This window comes from Telmatherina bonti (assembly GCF_933228915.1).
Source record: "Telmatherina bonti genome assembly, chromosome: 19".
NCBI classification, from domain to species: domain Eukaryota; kingdom Metazoa; phylum Chordata; class Actinopteri; order Atheriniformes; family Telmatherinidae; genus Telmatherina; species Telmatherina bonti.
Window position 1 is genome coordinate 13948774 of NC_136617.1, and position 22138 is coordinate 13970911.

General features: G+C 38.7%; 1 protein-coding gene across 1 annotated transcript; it reads right to left on the minus strand.

The window, feature by feature from the left end:
• Nucleotides 1-376: 376 nt before the first annotated feature.
• On the minus strand, nt 377-21647 carry plekho1a (pleckstrin homology domain containing, family O member 1a; the record flags this gene model as incomplete). The annotated part of the gene is made up of 10 exons (XM_079259245.1): nt 377-1184; nt 2328-2440; nt 2563-2725; nt 3997-4094; nt 4459-4764; nt 4853-4954; nt 5147-5251; nt 10465-10605; nt 19741-19890; nt 21621-21647. 10 exons carry the CDS (start codon nt 21645-21647, stop codon nt 377-379), a joined length of 2013 nt encoding a protein of 670 aa, XP_079115371.1.
• Nucleotides 21648-22138: the final 491 nt, after the last annotated feature.

Genomic DNA, 22138 nt, shown 5'->3' on the forward strand with positions numbered 1-22138 from the left:
TGAAAGGGAGAGCCTCTCCATTAAATCTGTGTATACTGAAAATAAATACGGAGGCTTCCTGGAATAAATGGGCAGGACAAGAGAGTGGGCTTCTGCTCGGTGACGGTGTAGTGCACTGTGAAGGATTAAAGTCCTCAAACCTCCTGGGAAGAACGGTTTCACTGGTTTTAAAAAAGATGCATATTTGCTAAGGTGGTCACATGCGTTCCATCATTCCTGTTTTAAAAGATGAAAAGCATTTTACAAATAGATTTAAAAATTTCCAAATTAAGCAAATTTTGTCTTTTTATGTGCATTAGCATGCTGAAAAATGCTGCTATCTCCATCGAGGAAAATTGAATAATTGAATAGATCTCCGCATGAAAGGAAATCCTCATCAAGGTGTCTCAGACTCGTCATCGTCCTCAGGTGACGTCGGCGAGGCGGGTGTGTCGTCTTCTTCTGTCGCTGAGGTCCCCGTGGGCAGTCCAGCTGCTGCTGCTGATGATGTCATCTTCTCGTAGGTCTTCCTACGCTGCCGTCTGAGTGTCTGGCTCTGCAGCTCCTTCACCTCCTGCAGGACTTCCTGCGCTTCTTTCCACGATGACACGGCCTCCTCCAGGAGCCGTTCTGCCTCAGCTCGCCTCTTTTCCACCTCCACGTCTTCCTCTGACAGCTGCAAGGCAGACGAAGGAGGGGACAGGTGATGCTTGTCAGTGGCTTTTGACTGGGAGAAATCAAAGGATCCAGATGCAGTGGGGGAGTCCTGACTATGGCACGTTGACTCCTTACTGCTCTCCACATGAGGAGAGCCAGTTTCGCTGCTTTGTGGTGAATTGGATCCTTTAAACTGAGAGGACTCAGATCCTTTGATGCATGGAGATGATTCGGGGGTCTTCTGTACAGGGGAGCTGTTTTGTTTGTTGGAAGAGTTGCTAGATCCCTTGAGTTTCGGCGAACAAACCACGTCAGAACTTTTCTGTTGAGGAGAGCCATTCATATGAGGAGAATCTTTCAGCCGAGGAGAGTCTATGGCTTTAGCTGCTGGTGAGTTGGATCCCCTGGAGCGAGGTGAGTCGGTTCCTTTTGAGCGATTCTTCTTTGCTTTGGATCGTGGAGATTCTCGTCCTCTCATACGAGGAGAATCTTTGCCCCTGAGGCGAGGAGAGTCACTACTCCTGCTCCTTGGAGACCCTGATGACCTGCTGAGGATGACAGAAATCTATTGAACATCAATCTTAAACTTAATTTTGGAAAGACTTTGGAATCACTCTTTATACAGCCCTGAAGACTGGAGTACTGACTCTATGCATCCCTGACGGTGTCAAATAAAGAACCCCGTCAAATATTCATTCATTCATGAATTTGACCAGTTTGTCCAATCAAGGATCACAGAAAAGCTGGATGCTATCCCAATTAGCAGGCAAAAGGCATACTGGATAAGTTGCCAGACCATCAAAGGGCCAACACAGAGGGTAAGACAACCATTCACACTCACTCCTAGGAAGGATTTAGGGTAACTAATTAACCTAACATGCATGTCTTTGGATGGTGGGAAGAAGCCAGAGTACCTGGAGAGACCCCACGCATACACGGGGAAAACATGCAAACTCCACACAGAAAGGCCACTGTTTGAACCCCTCCCACCACCACCCGCAGCTGAAGCTGGACCCAATTCAATTCAACTTTATTTGTACAGCGCCACTTCACAACAATGTTGTCACAGGGCACTTTACATACATGAATCAACATGCACATCATTTCAAGCCAATTCATACATATCCTATAACAGAAACCAACTGATTGCATCGAGGCATGACTTCGATCCAATCCCCCATCCTGAGCTTGCACGAGGCGACAGTCGGAAGGAAAAAACTCCCTTTTAACAGGAAGAAAACTTCCAGCAGAACCTGGCTCAGGGAGGGCAACCATTTGCCTCGACTGGTTGGGGTGGAGAGGACAGGAAAGACAGATCAACATGTACAACTGTGCTTATTCAGCAACTTTCTTGCTGTGAAGCCACAGTTATAACCACCACATTACCGTGCAGACCCCTACTCAAATATGAGCAACAAAAACCTTACAAAATATATTATATTTAAGTTTTCTTTTCACTTTCTATATACACTGGCAACATAAAATGAGCCAAAATGTTTTCTTCACATATTCTTCATATATTCATAATCAGTTCAACCAGTACCATGAAGTCTGCGTTGACAAACAAGGTTCAGATGAGTCTCACTGAGACAACTGGTTTGTGACACTGTGATTCTTCTTCTTGTTGCCTTTTAAAGCTAACAGCTCACTGGAGAAATGGATTAAACATAGGTGAATCTGCTTAGACAAACCTGGAATGGGGAGATTCAGAGCCCCTGAGGTGGTGGAGTCGAGGGGAGTCAATACCCTTCATGTAGGTTGAGCTGCCGCCTCGTTCCCTCTCTGCTTTGGCCTTCTGCAGCTCCTGTCAGCCACAGAAAAGTAGTTTCAGCTTCATTCTGTTTCACCATCAGTGTCATTGTTTTTGCAGTGGCTGAACTGTTACAAACTTGATCATTAAACTTGTCATGAAGGAAGTGTTCAGACCTGCAGTCTCATCTCCTCCAGCAGTTCTTGAGCTCTCTGCATCCTCTGAGCGATGAGGCTCTGCAGCTGACCGACAGGCTGGGCTGCAGCTCCGCCCCCTGCTTCCTCCTCAGTTGGACAGCGACGAAGAGCAGAACGAAACTCTGAACGAATCATTGCCGGTCTAAAAAAAAAAAAAAAAAGGAAATAAAAACAGAATAACAGAATATGGAAAAGATAAACCAGATTCTGAATTTACGTGACAAACTTTAATAAATTAATCAATAGATTGGAGCTCTGGCCAGTGGATTATATTAAAATAATGATAATAATGATGATTAAACAGAAGAGGTTGCTAAAATTAGTTTCCTGTTTCTGCTGCGTTTCATTTGTCTGTAAAAATCCAGTAAGATGACGTCCCATCTGGTTCTGAAAATGTCTTAGCATCATCCAAAATACACTAATCTTTGCTTAGTTATTTTAAGAAACATAGTATGAAGTAGGGGTGGGAAAATCAAATCAAAAGATCGAAAGTTGGGATTTTTTGCTTCACAATTTGAAAATGGTTTTTTTTTGTTAAAAAAAATTATTCTTTAGAATAAATATAATTGGAATAATATTTATTTATTATTTTTATTTATTTATTTTTAAAAATTGATTTTTTAACAAAAAGAAAAAATCGATTTTAAAGTTGTGAAGCAAAAAATCCCAAAAAAGTGGATCACTATAAAACTTTTGTCATTTTTATTGTTTTCATTGAACTTTTTACTTGTCCTCTTAGGCATTAAAGCAGCATAATGATGGTCTGGCTACTGTGTTGTTATTTCCTAATGGAAATCAATTAAAAAATGACTAGCAAAAACAGGTTTTGTACAATTTTTTTAATCTACAAAAATCAGCAATATCGAAGAATCGTGAGAATCGCAATTTAAATCGAATCGGCACCCAAACAATCGAAATCGAATCGGATCAGGACAAAAGCACACGTCACAGCCCTAATATGAAGGTAGGCTGGTTGGATTGAGTAAGTAGTTTTATCTTCTTTATTAATTAAAATAATTTATTTATTCATTTTTTTAACCACTTTGTCCAACTAGAAAAACACTTGGCTAGGGCGTAAACCTCTGCCAGTGGCCACAGTTCTAAAAAATTCCTGGATCCAAACGGTGATCCAGATCACCACCAAAATTAAATGAGTTCCTCCTTTTTCACATTTCTAACAACTCCTGAAAATTTCATGAAAATCCGTCCATAACTTTTTGAGTTAACTTGAACACATACAGACAAACAAACAGATAAGCACCGGTAAAAACATGACCTCTTTGGCGGAGGTCATTATGGGTCATGGAGAAACTGAAGCCTATCCCAGCAATCACTGGGCGAAAGGCAGCGATTTAAATCTTGTTTCATTTAAGCAGATATGTATAATTTGTTAGCTGGCAGGTGTCTGGATACCTGGAGGAAAGGACTTCGTCCATGGAGGCGCAGCGACTTCGACCCTGCATGCTGAACCTCTTTCCTGGCTGTGGTGTTCGAGACTTAGCCTGTAGGACCTGAAAGAAACAGGTGTGTGTTGTTTGTGTCTGCAGTTTTTCTTTTTTTACCTGCGTGCACAGAAACCGGCTGATTGCTCAAAGACTTTCAGAGATACCAGTAAAAATTCTTTAAAAACACATTAACACACATAAACACATAAACACACATTTCTGTCTCTGCATCAAGAGAAAAGCTGGTATTTTAGAAACTGTCAGCAATGACTTCTAATTGGTGATATCAGTTCAGTATTAGTGGATATTAAGGTTCGGGTCTTGTGCAGACCCTTTTAAGTCTAACTTAAAGCACTGTGGGTCAATTTCATGTAAGATTCACAGATTAGTGTCACAACAAACTATAATCTGTAGTAAAATCATGCACTACCTGGACTTGCTGGTTCTTGTGAGCCTTGGAAACCTCCAAATGGGACTGCTTGCCCCAGGATCGCTCACTTCCCCTGGGCAGACTTCCTGTCTTCACCTTGGGCTCTTTGGAAGTCACCCGCAGCTTTGAAACGTCTGTTCCAGCTCGCTGGCGACCTCCAACACCTCCACTAGAGCCCCCCTGTTGCAGTTCAACCCGGAAGCTGTTCTCCCAGGATTCATCCAAGTCATCGTCATATTCAGGGCAGAAGCCATCTTCCTCTGCAACCAGGTCAAGGGTCAACATCCCGTGGGAGGAGGTGGACGCCTGTGGTTAGAGATTAACGACAATATGATCTCATTAATGATAAAGTTCTTTAGGGACACCAGAAAGACTGAATAAGGGATTCTAGTACCACGGCCATTAGGTGTCCTTTAGTCGGCAGGCGGCGGCCTTGAGGGATTTTTGCTCTGTCTCTGGTGGGATGAGCTAAAGCACTGTCCTCCTCGATGGTCACCTGGACAGACAGAAACATATTACAGCTTTCACGGATCTACTACAGCATCATTAAATTTACAAAAGATTACCCATCATAATCATAAAAAAGAGGCTTCATGCAAGTTTTTTGCTGTTTCATACAAGTTACCACCAATCACATGTGTAATCATCAATTATATTAACTATTATTACAAATAAAACCAACTCATACCTCATCTAACACTCTGTTCTTAGCCTTAATAATGGCTACATTGAGTGCGTTGACCCATGACTCTTTTTCCTCTGGGCTCACGGCCAGAAACACCAGGTTAGGTACCTAGAAAAAGACAGAATTTTTCTATATTTAAACCATCACAAAAAAACAACAACCTCAAGTTGTTTATCCACAAAATGCTTCACTAGCTAACTTTTTTGTTATCATATTGACTAATATTAAAAAAGTTGTTTGATGCAATGCTTTCATGCAACTTGAAGTAACTTAAATTTTGCTCTTGTTGAACTCACCAAGCTAGTTTTTGAGAATTTACGGAGAAAAAAAAAAACAAAGAAAGAAAGAAATTAATGAATAAAAATAAGTAAAGGGTATATTTAGGTTGTTGAAGATCACAATGTGTTAATGGTAAAGTGCTTGAAAAACTGTCAAGTACTGCTAGTAAAGCCACTAGCTGTATGTAGCATTTATAGGAGATAGAGAAGCACAATATATGCTAGTATGCAGCAAGCATTTTCTTGTAGCAAATTGTGCAGCAAATTTTTATCTGCTATCTCTGCTGCTTGAAAGCCATTAGTTCAGCGGACAGTTCTTTGTGCTTAGTGATGATAGTCAGTTTAGTTTTTTTAGTCTATGTTTTAGCTTGAGTGTTAAATCTGCATCCTCAATACAGGCACTAACCAGTTCCCTCAAATAAACAAGAGGCGCTTATCTTAAGCACCTCTTTAGTGTTCAAAATAAATCCTATTTCTGAGAAGTTTCAAAGAGATTTTTTGAAAGAAAATAGTTTTGAGGAAGAGGCCTAAATCTTTATTTTGTCTTTGTTTTGTCTGACTTAAGCAGGGGTCTTTGAGGCTCATGGAGTATTGCTCCCCTGCAGTCCTCTACTACTGCTTGAGATAATGGCTACATGCATATTTTTATGGAAGTCCTGTTAATGCAACTGTCTCGTTCAAAAGTAATGTCTTCACTTGAACAGCTTGAAAAACTTGCTCCTCTTGTGGTCCTGACCTAAGTAACCTTTAGCTTTAGCTAAAAAAAAAAGTTTTTCCAAAATAAGAGCACCACACGTAGTAAATATACAGACTACTCACGTGCATCTCACATAACCCTTCCAAAAAAAAAAAAAGAAGTATACATCCACTTAAAAGCTGAATGACCCGTTTTAATGCAAATGTTGGCATGTGGGTAATGATAGTTGGATAAAGTGTGATGGAGGGTTTGATGCAGAGCGTGTTATGTGGTTGTAGTTTAAAACAGCTACTTCCTCCACATCAACTGCAGATATAAGTGCACATTATTTGTTCAGTGTTTTTACATGAGAGAAAGCAGAATTAGGCACGTTTATATTTTGAAGTGACATGCCCACAACTGAGCTGAAAGAGCATGATGGTTAGACTGACATGTGAGAGTGTTTCAGGGATTACTCTGCTGTAACTCGTTGACTAATGGGATTCTACAGATTAAACCTTTTCAGAGGGGAAAAAACAGCAAAGCTCAGCCAATCACTGCATTTCAGCCACGATGGGTGGGTGATACAAACGCAGATCCACCAATCGTGCGGCAGATGTAGGAGGAAATCCACCAATGAGGCAGCGGTCTGAGTCAGGCAGGACAACGTAATCTCTGAGCACAGAGGACGGACAGGGATGAATAGAAATGCACGGAAAGGACAGACTGCAGTACAGAGCCTTCACATCTGGACAGATTGCTTAAAATACAGGAAACCTGAGGCCTGTGCTTTAAAACAATAATTTAAGTGTAAAATTTAGTTTAACTGTAAATTTATATCTATAATTTACTGTTTTTACTTTATACCAAGGTGTTTATTCAATACACACAACAAAAGCAGCATATGCTTCATGAGATCTTCATGCATAAAAGCATGGCTGCGTGACCAATCAATTCTAAATAGAAAATAAATAAATAAATAAATAAATAAATAAATGGAAGAAAAGGGGGAGTCTCTGAGAAGGGCTAAGTTAAAGACGATCTAAGCCCTTTAAGATTTCCCTGATGAGCATCTATGTGAGATACATATATAATCTCAGAAGTGGGAATTGCTTATCTAAAACAGACTTATTAAAGCACTTAAGCTTTTATATGTTGACCTTATAGGATTTGCAAGTAAGCCTACTTTCTGGTTTGAATGTTGTCTTTATATTTGTTCTTCACTTGATCCCAAGACAATATAACATCCTCAAAAGTGCAGCTGAAAGAGTAAAGTTAGTCTTACACAGCATAAACGCACCTGCAACACACATCTGTACTTTTAGTCAGAGCCACACAGGACTGTATATGAACTACTATTAATATGCTCATTTACTCAGCAGAGTTTGTTTGCATGATGCTATTGTTTGTTAATTTTGTGACAAATATGCACTTCTTATATTTTTTTCCTATTTGTAACTGTCATCAAGTGGCATCTGTTCCACTTAAAGGTTAGAAAGCACTCATAACCAGTGTCTGACAGCCTCAGTTAAGTCACTAGCATCATGTGATGTAACATGAATGAGTTGGTTAGGTCAGATAATGAAAATCCATATCCATTCAGAATGCTAGGCTCTGCTGTTTCTCTGTGTCTCTGCTTGCTTGGCAGGTAATTAATGAAGCAGATCGTTTCAATTAGTTGTCCTGGCAGTTCTATCTTTTTTCAAGAACACTATTACATCATGTATTATGCATACACTGGAGTAATCCCTTACTGAAGGATGCTGCACCAAATTTAAAAATGTTTCCTAAAGGAAAATTGTTAAGGCATTAATGGGATGCGCTATAAGCGATCATACTAGGATAAATTCTTCAGCTTCCATTCAGGTTGCTTATGTCAGTCATAGAACGGTAGAGATCCAGTCCCAAATACAGGACAAAGATGCATGCAGAAGGTGGAATGCTGTGAATCTTGTTTTTAATGGAACAAAAGGACAATAGGGGAGACTACAGCAATGAACGGGAAAAAGAGAACTGAAATCAAGCGGTATATACATAAAACACAACAAGTCAAAAGTGGAACGAATAAACTAAATGAAACCAGGTGAACTGATGGACAGGAAAGGGAAGCTACACCAAATATACAGGGGAGGAAAACTACAAAATAAAATAGGAAACCAGAGCTAAAGGCCACAGAAAATTTCCAAACCATGACAATGTCCTTGTGCTCAGGCTTGACAAAACTACCAACATCTGACTCAAGAAGCACATTTAAAAAAAAAAAAAAAAAAAAAAAAATTAAAAAAAATAAAATAATATATATATATATATATATATATATATATTATATATATATACATATATATATATATATATATATATATATATATATATATATATATATATATATATATATATATATATATATATATATATATATATATGTATATACAGTATACATGTATATATAGATATATATGTATATACAGTATACATGTATATATAGATATATAAGAGGAAAAATATAAGAGGAAAAGAAAACAAGACAACAAAATTTTATTTTATTTTAAACTACCTAAGACCAGGTATTGATTTTTTTCTTTCTGTTAATTCTGCATGTTATACAAACACTTGCAATTCTGACATCAAACCACCGTGGACCCAGCCCTCATCTATGGCTGAGTGGAAAGATTTTACACCACAAAACCACAGAGCGCTCACAAACTGGAAAGTGGCTGAAAGGATGCATTTGTAGAGTGATGTTACTGGAATTGCCTGGACAAATAAAAGATTGTGTACATTGAGTAACCTTTATGCAAAACTGTCTTTCGTCATGAGATGTATCCAGTAAGTTCTCATCAGAGTACACTGCTCCTGATGTATTTGTCTGCTTTGTTTATTGCACTAATAAAGTACGCATGTATGCGTACACAACAGGATGTAACCCAAATTGCAAAACAGTTTGGAAACACAGTTAAAATTAAATAAAGAAACAAATGAATTTATTGTGAATAAACTCACCGTTTCCTAGTAGAACACAAACTACATCGCTGATGCTGACATTTCACCATATGGAAAATATTAGCTTTATTAATTTAATAGCCGCCGTGTAAAGACTTAGAAGAGGGTGATCTTTACCACTGTGTATCGTCACCTTATCTATATCTATCATATAGTAGATGGTATCTTCAAACTCATCTTTACATCTGTGAGGCCTCTGGCTTTCTAAAATGCTCCTTGCGAACATACAACCTTTTTATTTCCCAGGACGGTATATTTTTCCTGTGTATATCTGTATTTTTCTAAGCAACTTTATGTAAAAACTAATGGGTGGATTTTTGTGATTTGTTTTCTGAGAATGGGTCTTGGTGTCATGAGGTTATGTTTTTCCTGTGTCCTTTGTTCCTGGTTTCCTGTTTTATTTTGTAGGTTGTTCCTGTTTTGCCTTTGTCTGTGCTCAGAAGTTCACCTGGGTTTATTCAGTTATTTGTTTCACCTGTGTCTCATTGTGCTCTGTGTATTTATACCCCTCAGTTTTTGTCTTGAGTTGCTGGATCATTGTGTTAGTCCCCTGTGTTCTTCTGTTCATATTAAAGCAGTCTTAAATCTGCATCCTAGTTTTCTCATCTCTGTGTTTGGGTCCACACCTTCACTGCCACCTTGACGTTCGGTCTAATTCAGATTCCATTAAATTTTTGGACACAGAAACTTTAAAAAGAATTCTTCACAATATGGATGGAAATGATCTGCTTTGTGGAGGTCTGTGTCCCAGAGTGCTGTCTAATTACTTCTCAAACGCTTATAGATTTTTTTATTTGTAAAAATAACTTTTCCAGCCTTTTGTTGCTTCTGCTCTAATTTTTATCTAGTGCTGATTTAAAATAAGCAAATATTTTCCATGAAATTATAAAAACATCTGATATGTTGTTCATGTACTGCTGGGAATAAAATATGGGTTAATGAGATTTACAAATCAATGCACTGTTTTTAGTTACATTTTAGACAGCATCCAAAATCCCTTGTAATTGTATTTTTATGTAGTATTTGAAAGCTGCTTTTAAGGATGAGTATTGAAAACAAGCAGTATTCAATATTGTCTTACATTAGATGTACATGTACAGGCATCTGTCTTTGTTGGATAAATAATAAATTAAATAAAAACATATTGTTGGTGTGTTTGATTTGGATCATAAGAACCAGGAGGAAAGAACTCAGACTAAACCAGATTATATAAATGTTACAGACAGACAGAAAGTTATAAACATAGCCAGAAAGATGGGACAACAGAGAGGTGGACAGCCAGATGGTGCACATACAGGAGGATAGGCATGTAGATAGATGGAAAGTGGATCAGAAAACCATTTAAACACACAGACTGGTGGACTCACGTTGTTTCCAGGCTGCCTGCAGCGCAGCACAGTGAAGCGACTGTGGTTCTTCTTGCTGCGACTCTTGGCCTTCCTTAGCTCTTCTGAGCGCTCGTAATCAGCCAGGTCAAACACTTCCTGTGCTTTACGCTCGTCTTTCACCTGCACACACAAAACACAAAACAATATTTCTTACCTGGCTGCAGCTTTTTAAGCATTTTATTGAAGAACTTCCCCACCTGTTTTTTTTTTTTACATTTAGGTCTCTAGGTGTCTTCATGATTAATAAAATCGTAACAAAAAGCATAATTTCTGGAAACTGACAAAGACCCAGTTTCAGAGGTCATGGAACAATGCTAACAATCAAAAGCAAATCCCAACCAGTACCATTTTAGGATTCAGACACTGTTACGTGACTTGGAAAACATTGCGGCTCGCATTAAAACCAACACTAATAATATATGGCATCAAAATATCCTCTTCCTGGATTACTGGCTGTTTAACCCTCTGGCTAAACATCCAAAATATGATGGACACATACCAGATGTTCAGCTGAAATACATGACATGTTTACATGAGACTGGGTTGGTTTTATTTATTTATTTTTCGGGTTGAAGAGAAATGTGTAGAACAGAAAAAATAATGGAGGGGTTATCATCACTTTGTGCAGGGACCTTTACAGATAATGGGTTGCAGTTTCATCTTTGGGATGTATAGGCATTCCTAAAAGACTACTAAGATGCATGTATATTCACAACACCATGCACAAATTAATTTACCATGGTTATTTTTAATTTATTTATTCTTTTAATTAAGGCAGGATCCCTGGGTTAAACCTCTTGACATGAAATCAGAGCTCCAGATGTTCTACTACTATCTGGCACATTGAATCTCACATTGCTCTTTCAGGTCTTCACATTCAGGCTGGTTAGTTATACTTTAAGCAGAAACTAAAATTGGCATCCACAATGTCCACTGAGCTCAGTTCCAGCTTGGCAGACCTCTGCTACACACCACAACCCCCCTCTTTCTCCTCATTCGCCCCTGTCTCTGTCTGCGGAGTTGGCGGCCAAACTATCATAAAAATGGCCAAAAAACCTAATCTGGCTGTTCACTCAGAAATGATGCAAAACCAACTCATCTGTGCATATCTGTCACACACTAACACACATGAACACATACAAAGAAGTGACACAGACACAAGTGTGTGTGTTTTAGCACACACTGTAACAGCTGGTTAAAACATAAAATAGCATCTGATATCTGAACATATCCAAAATAAAAGAATCACTCAAGTTCCTTTGCTGTTTTTATATTTAGAGTTGGACTACTGCCTAAATGTACAAGGATGTAAAGAACATAATAATCAGCAGATCAATTGTATTATTATTGCAGTTTTGCCTTCAGATTGTTCCACTGTTTGTGTTTCCACATAGGAACTCTCGAAAATTAATTTTCACTGTGTAAAAAAAACAGTAATTCAGCCTTTACTGGTGTCAAACAAGACGTGTCTTTTCTGGCTCATATTTTCCACCAGATCTGCTCAAACATCTGGCTCATTAGCCTGAGAAGTTTGGCTGATTTGATTCACATAAATAACCATGATACCGTCTGCTTTCTGTCTGAGACAGTCTGACTGAAACAACATCGAAGAAATTTGAGAGAAGAAGAAATTTTCTCCTTAAAAGATTTTGATTTAAATAAAACATATGTTTGATTTATACCTCTATGGTGTGAAATAAGGAAGCGGCTGTAAATTAAATAAAAAACTAAGATGCAGAACTTGTAAGTCAAAGGTTTGGCTGGAGTTAAATGAGTCGACATGCTTTGCATTTGGTTTCCATGTTTCATTCATCAGATACATTTTCCCTTCGTTCATCTTTAAAAACCCCATAAGAGATCGGAGTGAAGAGGGAACGTCATTACTTCAGAAAGGCTCTGGCTGAGATGTGAAGACAATAATAATGACTTCACCCATCTAAAAGCATTACTATGAATAAAAGAAATCAAACAAAGCAGAAAAACAATTCTGGAGATGAACTCTAATAAATCTAAACTACAGTCATGTAGATAAACTGGACTAAACATTACATCAGCTCATCTGAATCAATTTCTTTCCTATCATGAGAGCATTGTAAGACGCTCAGCACATCCTCATTAGTTTTCTAACCATGTTCCTGCCCAGCCTACAGACAGCACCGTGTTCAGTTAGGCTGACATGACTCAGACTGCTTCTAATTTCTATCTTTATCTTATGAATATTTCAGAGCAAGTTTAATTTGCATGATAGTAAACAAACAGAAATGCAGAAAAAATGTAGCAAGCAGTACTTTCACACGCTGATTTGCATGAGCGCTCACTTGAAGCTTTACAAACAGTGTTACGGTCATCCATAGGTGAAGACAGGAGGTATCTCGGTCGCCTCGTGCATGCTCGGGATGGGGGATTGGATTGAAGTCAAGATTCGATGCAACTTGTTGGTTTTCCCTAAACAGGCTATTTATAATGAATTGATGTGTCTGTGAAGTGCCCTGAGAAGTGGGCTAGTCAAATAAAGCTGAATTGAATTGAATTGAACTAAATTGAATTTAATTTAACTGAATTGAATTGAACTATATTGAACTGAATTTAATTGAATTTAATTGAATTGAACATAATAAGTGTCATTTGGCACCTTTCATGTTAGGTTAACACAAAGTGAATGTATACACCGTGCCTCCTAATAAGTCCATCAAACTACAACATGAAGAAAATCTAGGAGAAAATAATCATTTACTGACTAAAGTAAATGAATAACAAGTTATAAAAACAGTTACAGTGAGCCTAAAAATAATCTAAACAATTTTACAACAGCCTGTAAGTTTAGAAAATGTACAGCTGAACCTTATCTAAAGATCATTTTAGAAAAAAAAAAAAGGCTTTCCAGCTGTATCAAACTGAAGATATAAAATGTATTGCCAAGAAGCATTGTTGCAACAAAAAGTAACATTCGTGATCTCTTACAACCTTTGTAAAATCTTCTCTTACAAACTTTGCTGTTAAAATTAAAAGTGATTTTAAACTTCACATCACCCCCACCTTGACCTCACTAAACTGGCTGCCTGTTAATTTTACAATTTACTTTAAAAGTTTACTGTTTGTTTGTAAATTGTCAAATGGACAGACACCAACAGACATATCAGACTTATTATACACTACATCAAGGGCACTGAGGTCTGCAGATAAGTTCCCACTTGTTCCTGAATCTAGACACAAAACCAGAAGCAACAGTGCTTTTTTTACTACTGGCTCCCACAGGGGAGCTGGGGGAGCTACAGTAATGAACATGAGCTCTTTGGGGGTCTCTACAATACTGACAATAAGCTTTATGTTTATTGCTCATAAATTCACTGCAGCTTAGTATACAACTATAAATATTATGACCCCTTTGCAAGAAGAGGGCTGGAGAAATATTTGCAAAGAAAGAATCACTCCTGTTATGTATTATTGTTGCATGAGTTGTTACACATTATGATTTAATATGCCTTTGTTTTGTGGCACAAGCTATGACATAATACTTGCAGAGACACCCCAAAATAGGTGTCTCCCCCTAATCCCACATTATGGTTCACACTCTAACTGGCATCCAAACTGTGGAATACAAGTTCAGCAACCAGATCAAAGTGGCCCCCATTGTGGAGTCTTTTCAATCACACCTTAAAACACATTTTTTACTCATCGGCTTTTAGCACAGCATGAGAATTGTGGGGTCTCCATTTGTCTTTTAATTTATTTTAGCATTCTAGTTTCTCTTACTGTACCTTAGTCTTTATACATGTTTAAGTTTATTTTAGTTTGTTACTTACTTTTACTTTAATAGTATTTTAGTCTATTTTTTGTTTTGATCTTTTATTTCTTCCCATGTGTTCTGCTTTTCTAATATCTTTAAGTGTATCTTAATCTTTTATTGTTGATGGTCATGTCGCTGTTTTTATAAACCGCTTGAAAAGCATTGATAATGTGGCAAGACCAGCCCTTAAAAATCCCTCTGAAACAGCTCAACACGTGTCTGACACAACGTGGCATCGGTTGGTAGGGTCACGTGACTTTTGGCATGCTGAAACAGCACTTCTGCTTCATAAGATCAATAAAGAGTAAACCACATGGGCTTGAGGAGAACATCCCAACTCACCAACCATGATGTGTTTTGATTTTCGTTTTCTTTGCTATGGTTTTACTCCATTTAGCATCCAAAACAAACAATTTAAAACAGTGGTGCACAAAAATGGTGCTTGAGGGCTGCTGTCCTGCTTGTTTTCCACATATACCTGTTCCAACACACCTAGCCTCCATTAAAATGGATCCAATAGCCAATGAAGCTCTGCACAATGAGAATGGTTTGAGTAGGATTTATTGGAACAGGAATACATGGAAAACCTACAAGATTGTGGCCCTCAAGGACTGGAGCTGGGCACCCCTGATGTAAAACACAGCTAAAATACACCAAAAACAGGGTTCTTCCTCAAGGGCCACCATAATGCATGTTATTAAATGAGGGATCACAAACTCTGTACATCTTGGGTCAGTGTCCTACAGGTTTTAGATTTTTCCCTTCTTGAACTCATCTGGCCCAACTTAATGGTTCCATAGCAGGCTTAAGCGGATGCTGAAAACAAGGAATTGAGGATATCAGCTTCATTTTAATCAACTGAATTGAAACAGGAATAAAACAAAAATCTGCAGGAAAGTGGGTCTGAAGGACCAGAGTTTAATGTGAAACACTTTATTATCATTTATAATATTGCCAGAGGAACGATTCCCATTACTGGTATGTTTCCAGCTCAGGAAACCCTGCACGTCTAAAAGTGTCACTGCATTCAACGCCAAATTTGCTCCTGACTTAATATTAGCATATGATGAGCTGGAAGTGGGAACTTGTCAAAGTATAGGGTTCAAAACATCACACTACCATCAACAGACATGTCTGTCAAGCCTGTCATCTCCACAAGCATACACCTCTTTCAGGACTTATATCAACTTACTGATGGATACGATGTCAGAATGACCACCAGCGCATTGATCAAAAGGTTTAAATTTCGCTAACATCATCATAATGTCTTGTATGTCTTAGTATTTTCACAGCAGAAGTTGAAATTTCTTTGAAAAGGGAACCAATGATGCTTTTCATCCAGTCTTTGTTGACTGAAGTATTTTCATTGGCTTCAGTTTCAGCCGGTGGTTGCTCGCATTTGGGGAAATCTTAATGAGCATGTGGATACTTCAAAAGCGAATGTTTTAGATGGATAAAAGAACATGGATTAATAATGTATACCTTCCATATTACCATCAATAAAATTCCCGTAGTGCAGTTAATCTGAATTTAATTAATGTATCAGTAATAAGAAAAATTGCCACTTTGTGCGCATTCACAGTCACAAGGTTTGTTTAATGCCTGTGGGGTCTTGGAGCAACCAGCAGTCACATGTCGAAGCTGTTGGAGCTGAGGATTTGTCAATATTGCAATCAGTACGATCAATACGATGCCCACGCTTTGGTTCTGCTCAGCAAACACAGTTTATATCAGAGGCAAAAGCGCTGTGAAAGGAGCTCCTAATGTCTGAAAAAACATGATTGATTCTTATAAACAAGTGAGCTGAATCTGCACTGTTTTCCTGTCAGAAATGAGGAGCTGTAAAACCTTTAAAGTAGTATTTAAAGGGTTAAATTAAACCCACAGAGAGATCCTAACCTGAAGCCAAAACCAGGTCTGAACCCTCAAACTTAATAAGCATAAACAGGCTGTTACGTCCTCACAGAATAGAAATGTCCTCGCTATGACGGCTTAATGGTTAAACTGGTCCTCTTGGCGATAGAACAACACTCTTCAACACACACTGTGAAGCTTCCCTCAGGCTGCTGTATTTATAAGTCGTGGGTCAATGTGCTGAGACGCAGAAACAAGATGATGCAAAAAAAAAAAAAAAAAACTAATTACAGGAAACACACACAGTCTTATTATCATGACTTTCAGAGGACATTACATTGACTTCATTTCATTCATATTCATTTGCTGGATTCTTAAACGAGCCTAATCCCAACCTAAAAGCATAGCTTCACCCTGAAATTAAATTATGTGATATTAAGACTTGCTTTTCATGCTCAGAATGAAAAAACATCTTCATAATGTGACTGTGTAAACAGATTTAAAGCCACACAATGTGAGTAATATGAATCCACACTCATAGATGGGGTGAATGTGAGTCATTATGTGCTGCTCAGTTCACTCGGTCGACCTCCGCAGAACAACAACAAGAACGACAACACAAGTTTCCGCTGAAATAAAACTGAACAGACAAAAATATAAGACCTCTGTGGGAAACATGCACACATACACTGTATTTTTCTGACATTCAGTCCACATTTAGCTGCAATTACGTTTTTTTTTTCCGAGCAGATGTAAAACACGATGAAACAACTGCCTGAGTCACTTTAATATAAGCGTCATGACCATGAAAAGTCTGAACTTAATGATGTCAGAGCTACACTGGGACATGGGCTCTGATCCCGACCCCTGGAGCCAAACACAATCCAGGCCGAAACCCCTACAGACACAAAAGACCTCAAAGCAAATCCTCCTCTCTCACACTAATCATTGCATGATTTTACATTTCTTTGTAGCCATCTTTTGCCTCTTTGCAGTTGTTCTGAGACCTTGGTTTTTTTTTTTGCATTTCCGTTCAGTTTTGTGGCATCTCTGCTGCCGTCATGCATCTCACTGCGGTTGATTAACGTGTAGCTTTGGTTATCTTGCACCTCTTGTCTGTGGTCAGGTCAGTTCTAATCTCTTTGTGATCTTTTTGGTCTTATTTCTGTTTGTCCTATGTCTCTTTGTTCATATGTTATATCACTCTGTGGTTGTTTGCCATTTGTGTGTTTCTTTGGAGCTGTTTGGTGTGTCTTTTATCATGCTTTGTCTCTTTTTGGCTCTTTAGGCTTATTTGTTGTGGTTTTGTGTGCCAACATTAAGCAAGTAGCTCAAAGAGACATTTGAAAGACATACAAAACACACATAAAGTTTGTGGTATAATCGTGTCTCTTTGTGTTGGGTGCCTTGTCCATTGACCCATCGTCATCTAAAACCTGACGTAACCGACAGAATAAAGTGTTCATGAGAAAGCCTGACTCAGCATCCCACAAGCCTCTGTGTGCAGTTGTGTAACAGACTGTTACATAATGTGAAGCAGAAAAAGAGTCAGTGTGAACACTCAGCACTTTTAGTATCCAGCCAGCCCTGCTGAAAACCCACTTTGCAGCTACTGAACACCTATGGTCTGCGGCATCTTCAAAAAACAGTAAATCTTGTCATCAGATAATCCAACAGGGAAGACGAACCTTCATCTGGGAGTGAATCTGGAGAACATTAAAGATAATCACATCCTGACTTCAAACTAAAAACTGACTTCCTGAGGTTGCAGCCTGCAGTCTGCCCTCAGTTTTACCTGAGAATGAGAAAATAATCACTTTTTCCTCTGTCATTGTAGCGATAAATTCACTTCTTTTATTAGAACGTCTTGGTGAAGCATGACCATGACAAGTCGGTCCAAATGATATATGTGACACAGCGTTGAGTAGAAATGAGTCAGCATCATCTGAGCTGGAAATAAACACAGACGAGGAGCATTCTGTTCCTCCTCTGACCGAATAAAAACTCTGCTACACACCAACATACGCTGACTTCAACAAAGAAACTCCCCGTGAGGATATAAATGTTTATGTCATATATAATAAATACATTGTTCTGTTTACAAGAAAAGAAGTTTGAAACAGCTGCTTAATAAAGAGAGAAAAATTTATTTGTTAGACTATTTTCCACATTGTAATAATCTGTATTGCTACATAGCTTTTCTGGTTATTAAATAACTCCATTTTCAGGCTGTTTTGACCGTTTTTAAAGTAGTTTTCTCTGTTTTTTGTCCTGTCACTGCAAGATTTTATTGCTGTCCTTATGGTCATTGTGCATTTACAATTTTCTTTCCATTTTTTGGCGGCTGATGGCCAGTGGAGTCGGCGCCTGCAGTTCTTGGCCCACCAGAGCCAGATCCCTGTAGCTGCAGGGGATTCTGGCTGGGACCTCCTCTGCCACTTCCTGGGGGAATGCAGGGTTATCTTCAGGGTGTGGTGGCTTGGTCTCTGCTCAGCGGTGGTATGATCACTCTTCATTTAATACTTTTTAACTCCGTATATTCTGCATGCTGACATGGTCATTGTGTTGTCCTGCAGGTTTATTTACTCATAGCTACTTTCAGTTATTTTTCTTTTCTTTGTTTTCTTCGTTTTAGTGTGTTTATCTCTGGTGCTCCTGACAGTTGTCATCTATTTGCAGGGGCAGTCGTAGGTTCGTTGTTGTGTTTCTGTACAGGTGTAGCAGGTTGTCTTATCTGTGGTTGGATTGCATTGTTTTCTCCATGACGTGTCTTTATCTCCTCTTTGTTTCTGTCTATTTTCCTTTTCTTTTCTGTTATTGTTCTATCCTCTTTATGTCCTCTATGTAATTTCTATAACAAATAATCATTAAAAATAAATAAACAAAAAAAAAAAAGGAAAGAATTCAGATTATAAAGGGGATCTTTATATCTATAAAACTCCTCTTGGCAAAGCAAATTTGCTCTGCATAACACAGCAGTCAGACCCTCATTCTGCTTGCTTTAATGTTGGATAGAAAAGTTAAAAAAGGTTTTTTGTCTTTTTGTAGTCATTTTGCATCTTTTTGGGGCTTTATTTGTTTTTCAATGAAGTCTTTTTCTCTGCATTCTCTCTCGGTCTTCTTATGGAGCTCAAAGAGCAAATCAAGAGGTCCCTTTTATGCTTCAGGTTCTGATCTGTGCAAGGAAACCAAACTATTCCTTTCTGTCACCATTAAAAATAAAACCTTTCATCTTGTATATTGAAGTGCCAGTGAACCTTCATTCTTCGTAATAACATGAGCTGACTGTAATCTCTCACGGAAAGAGGGAAATCACTTTGACTCAAAATAAATAAATAAGTAAATCACAAATCTGATACTTGAATCAATCGCTGTTCTTCCTCTCTGCTGCAGCTTCAGACACAAACTGTCCTGGAGTCTTTCATACCCTCATAACCCACAGCGACGTCTCTGACACCAAACAGCTGCCAAAACTTAGAGGCGTGTCACAGTCTGACACGCAAACTGTCAGAAAACAACACACAACCTTCTTTTTCCTGTGCAACAGGCTGGAACCAGCAACTCATCAGCTGACTGGACTCTGTTTAATGCGCTTCTTTGTCTTCTGTCCTCACCTCCTTGTCAGAGATGTAGAGGTGGTCTCCTCTCAGCACCACGTACCGACTCCTCCACAGCTCTCTGAAAATCCCACGGCCGCAGAACTTCCTGATCCAGCCCACTTTCTCAGGCTGCTGGACCGCCAGTGGACCGGAGTCCTGAACACCCTGAAAGAGTACATGAAGAGTCAGACCTGGACCACCAAAAACCAGCTGAGATCCTCTCCATTTTATGAAATGTTTAACTTATGTTGACTCAGGTGAAACTGTTCAGAAAGAAATGCATTCATGAGGGATGCAAGGAAGGAAATGATAAAATAATATGGGGTTGTAAAGGAAGGAAAGACAGAATGAATGGAAAACAGAAGGAAGGAAAGGGATGAATTTATGTATGAAATACAATTAAATAAAAAAAAAAATCAATGGGAAAAAAGAGAAGATCCTGAGGAAATCCTTTGCTTCTGTTATTTAAAACTAAGATAAGGGAGGAGGATGAGGAGATTAATCTTAAAAGTGGAGAAAGATGAACACAGGATGAAACAGCAGAGAGGATGAAGTGTGTTCATTTCAAAAGGATGATAGAGGAAGAGGATGTTAAGAGATTAAAGCTGCTGTCTCAGGCTAAAGAGGAAGAAGGAGGAGAGGAAAGTGAAGAAGAGGAATAACACGTGACCGACAGGGGAGTGATCGTCTTCGAGATGATCGTGTTTGTCATGATCCCGCTGCTCTCTGTCAGTCTGACCCAGTTTAATTACATAACAGCACAACATGGATAGAAGAAGAAAACTGAGCACGATGTCGCTGAAAGAACTGAACTGCAAAATGAAATAATAAAACAGCTTCAAATAAACAGGAAGCAACTTCAAAGTGTTTGGGAATAACCTAAGAGACAACACTCAAGAGAACTTCAGAGACAAAAAAAAATATATCTTGAAGAGATGAAAGGCGACCTCAGAGGGAGTTGGAACAACCTAGAAATGCTTGTGGCTTCATTTCATCTCACTGTATCACTAAACATTCTCCTCGCAGTGTAAAGCTCATTATAGTTTTGATGCATTTTTTACTCTCCAAAGTTGTTACTGATATTATGGAGCTCAGATTTTACTGTCAGGATTCATTTGAGCTCTCAGTGAATATCTCTACAAACTTACTTTTTTTTTTTTTTTTTTTTTTTTTTTGCTCAAACAGAAAGTCACTACATCAGTTTTCAGACTTTATCTGAAATAGTTTTTATCTCCCTAAATGCATGAAAACCTCAAGCAGCAGCCACCTTATCTGGATCAGAAATGAGAAGCAAACCCTAAATAATAGTAAGCAGCTGTTAGAAATATTTAAATGTTCAGCCATCTATATGAATAAAGGTTAAATAAACAGAAAATAAATAAATAAACGGTCGTAAATCAACTCAAACTGCAATAGCTGCAGGGTTTAGTAGAACTGTAAAGATGCGCAGAAGCTCCATTTAAAAGAAAGTTGTGAAAATCATAAAACAACCTGAGTACATCCTAATCAAGATCATTAAATTTTAATAAAAGGGTATTGTTTGATTTTATGAGGAAATCATATCAAGCCAGTCAGAAGAAAGAAACAAATTAGATTAAAAGAAGAAAAAAGAGAGAAGAACAATAAAAGTGGACTATTGTAGGAATTCAGACCTTTTTTTTTTAAAAAAAAAAAAACAAAAAAAAAAACAGTGTTGGGCACCTTACATATTGATGAATAATGAATACGGATCAGAAATGTGCGGGATGAGTTATGGAGAGCGTCACTCCCTCTCCAGAATCAAAATATCACATTACGGATGGAGGGATGAATTATAAACGGATAAGATGATCAAACTGAATCGGTTGAAGACGGAAAAACCTGTAAAATTTGGAATAAAGCTCTGAATGACTGACCCGTCTGCTCTGGTTGCTTTTCTTCATCTTCCCTCCACTCCGGGGCTCCGCGCACAATCACACCGTCGGGGTGGAGGTTCGGTCCGGTCCGGGGGGGGGGGGGCGGGGAGAGGGGGAGAGCTGCAGCCCTGCTCGGGTCCCGACAGATCCAGATGTCGGTGTTGCTGCGTCCACTCGGTCTGCTCCCGTTCTTCCTCTTCAGTGATGCGTCTGTTGTCTGAACATCCTCCCAGCGCGTCCGCGCGCGTTTGAAGCAGATGCTCTCGCTCTTTTGGTCCATGCACATTCCCTCTCTCACGCGGACGCGCGTGGTTCTTTACATTTGGATAGCAGAATGGAGCCCAACAGCGACAGCCAGCGGCAGATCAGGAGTACTGACATTAGGTTTAAAACAATGAACAAAGCGTCAATATTTACAATTTACACTTCTGAATCGGTACAAATAAGGTCAAAGTTCACATGACTGTCAGAACACTGAGGAAAAAAACAACCTAACTCAATATTTTTAAGAAATATGA